Here is a 2,272-nt window from a genome sequence, read left to right as displayed (position 1 = left end):
TAATTTTGTTTCAAAATTATTCCAAGGAAAAGCTTCATTAGAGAACATTTTAAAGGTATCTTACTCAATAATGTCATAGTACTATAATCAAAATTATTGTGTTTATCTGTTTTCAATAATATGTAAAGAAAATGAATTGATGCCTGCAGTTGAAGGTCATGCTAATTTAGTGGATGTGAGAAGTCCGGATGATGAGGATGATGGTGCTCCTCCAATTGAAAACGTGTATGCGAACTCTGAACCTGTTTATGGAAATACAAACTTGGAAAATCAGGAATACAGACCGATTGAGTTAGCAAGGCTGCATAATTACGTGAAGAAACAAAACAGCAGCCTAAAAAACGGATTTGAAAAGGAATTTGAGGTATGTTTTTACTTTTTTCTATTGTATTCGTTCTTAATCATCGATCGTAATGATTAGAATAAAGATGATGTTTTTAGTTTCATTTATTTTTATGGTATATTTTATTTAAAATTTCACAACAAACATACAAATAGAAGCAATACAAAGGTTTAAAAGAATTGCCAAATGTGACATTGTAGCATGAATTAAATTGCGTTATATTGACAAGCTAAAAAAATATCACATTAAAAATTCCGATAATTAGAAGGTAAAAAGGCACTGGAATATAAAACATTCATAAATAATAAACATAAAAATCTGATAATTATTATTTACCGGTAAATTATTATTATTATTGATAATCATTGTTAATTCAGTTATTAAGTTCATAAAAAACAGTGGCTTAGTGGTTCTGGTGTTAGTATCATCTTCATCTTATGTCACTCATAATTTGTAGGGAGGTACACATGATCTAATCTTTTGGTAAGACATAAAACGTTTCTTCCTGATTAAATAAAATGAAATACAGAATTAAAAAAAATATAAATGTTTTACTGTATTTTGTCATAATATTTTTCTGCGGTTAGATTAAATGTGATAATTTCTTCATAACAGGACATTGGCAACAAGCCCCTGTATCCCTGGACCGCTGCAAAACATGCCAAGAATAGAACTAAAAACAGATATGCAAATGTTATTCCATGTGAGTATCAATACAATAACATTAATAGCAATTAACATTAGCCCTCAGTGTTCATATTAGTATCGTGTTTCCAAAACATTAATAAGTCTGTCAATAACTGTGTTGTTTCCTTTACATTATTGTTTTATTATTTAAAGAGCTCTCCACTTGGTCTTGGCACACAAATTACAATAATATTTGTAAATATTTAGTACTTCTCTAATTTTTAGACTAATTTACTTGTTTCCACATTGGTGTTTGGGACTATACCACTGAACGTGTTTGTTTATGCCCGGGTATCCCCAGGTATTCTCATTTTGGCCAATATTATAGTATTACTTTGCATAATATTTTCAGACAGATGAACCATTATGTGCTTTTACTGTTACGAGAAAGCGCCGTTTATCCAAATCATCACCAGACACTACAATGCTTACCATCCATGATGACAGTAGACTATACCACACTTGAAATAATGAATAATTATTTATTTCACAATATTTATAGGATAGCCCTTACAGCACAAAGGTGACTTGAAGAGGCCCTCTATGGACAGTAAAGTACACTTCTACAAAAAGAAATACATTACAAGCAAGATAATTTAATACAGTAATTGAAAAAAAAAAAACCCCAAAAAAACCAGAAAACCATGGCCACAGGAAATCAACAGAAATTATTGACTAAGTTTTAGTGAGGATTTACTAGTTTTTAAAGAAGAAAAGAGTAGAATAATGAATAAATTTAATTATTAAATTAATTCTTTTATTACCCACATGTGGTTTATTTCTAATTGTACATTGTAAAATAACATACGCATCATTCCTTTTATTATTTTAATATTCAACGTAGGTGTGACTACTTCGTCAAAGCCCATTAAGCCAATTCGTAGTTTGAATTGCGTATGCTCGTATGAAGATCAATCGACATTGACAACAAACATTAACGCATCATATATTTATGTCGATTGACCTTGAATACTGGTATGCGCAGTTCAAACTACAAATTGGCTTATTTTCAATTAGATCACAGTATCTTAAAAATCTCCTTATAATTGGTATTTTGTTAGATGACAATTCACGTGTAGTACTTGATATGTGGAATAACATTCCTGAGTCAGACTATATAAATGCTTCGTATTTAGATGTAAGTATTGTTTTTTTTTTATACGTTTTTCAAGGCAAAATATTGTCTCAGAATGTATGTATGTATATATATATATATATATATATATATATATATATATATAT

The 2,272-nt window shown here is 29.4% G+C and overlaps 1 protein-coding gene across 2 annotated transcripts in view; it reads left to right on the top strand.

The window, feature by feature from the left end:
• Positions 1 to 2,272, top strand: part of LOC117099991 (receptor-type tyrosine-protein phosphatase alpha-like) — an 18,488-nt gene that overhangs the window by 4,393 nt on the left and 11,823 nt on the right. For both annotated transcript variants that reach the window (XR_004444056.1, XM_033239519.1), the window contains exons 6-8: positions 129 to 364; positions 959 to 1,046; positions 2,092 to 2,168. Coding sequence is in view for 1 of the 2 variants with exons in the window: in XM_033239519.1 (XP_033095410.1) it covers positions 129 to 364; positions 959 to 1,046; positions 2,092 to 2,168 (401 nt within the window). In the remaining variant the exon portion in view is untranslated. The remainder of the gene's footprint in view (positions 1 to 128; positions 365 to 958; positions 1,047 to 2,091; positions 2,169 to 2,272) is intronic.

Source organism: Anneissia japonica, unplaced genomic scaffold, assembly GCF_011630105.1.
Source record: "Anneissia japonica isolate Jap-2015-1 unplaced genomic scaffold, ASM1163010v1 scaffold532_len20026_cov133, whole genome shotgun sequence".
Classification (NCBI taxonomy): domain Eukaryota; kingdom Metazoa; phylum Echinodermata; class Crinoidea; order Comatulida; family Comatulidae; genus Anneissia; species Anneissia japonica.
The sequence above is the reverse complement of the archived record's forward strand: the minus strand, read 5'-3'. Positions and strand labels throughout refer to the sequence as shown.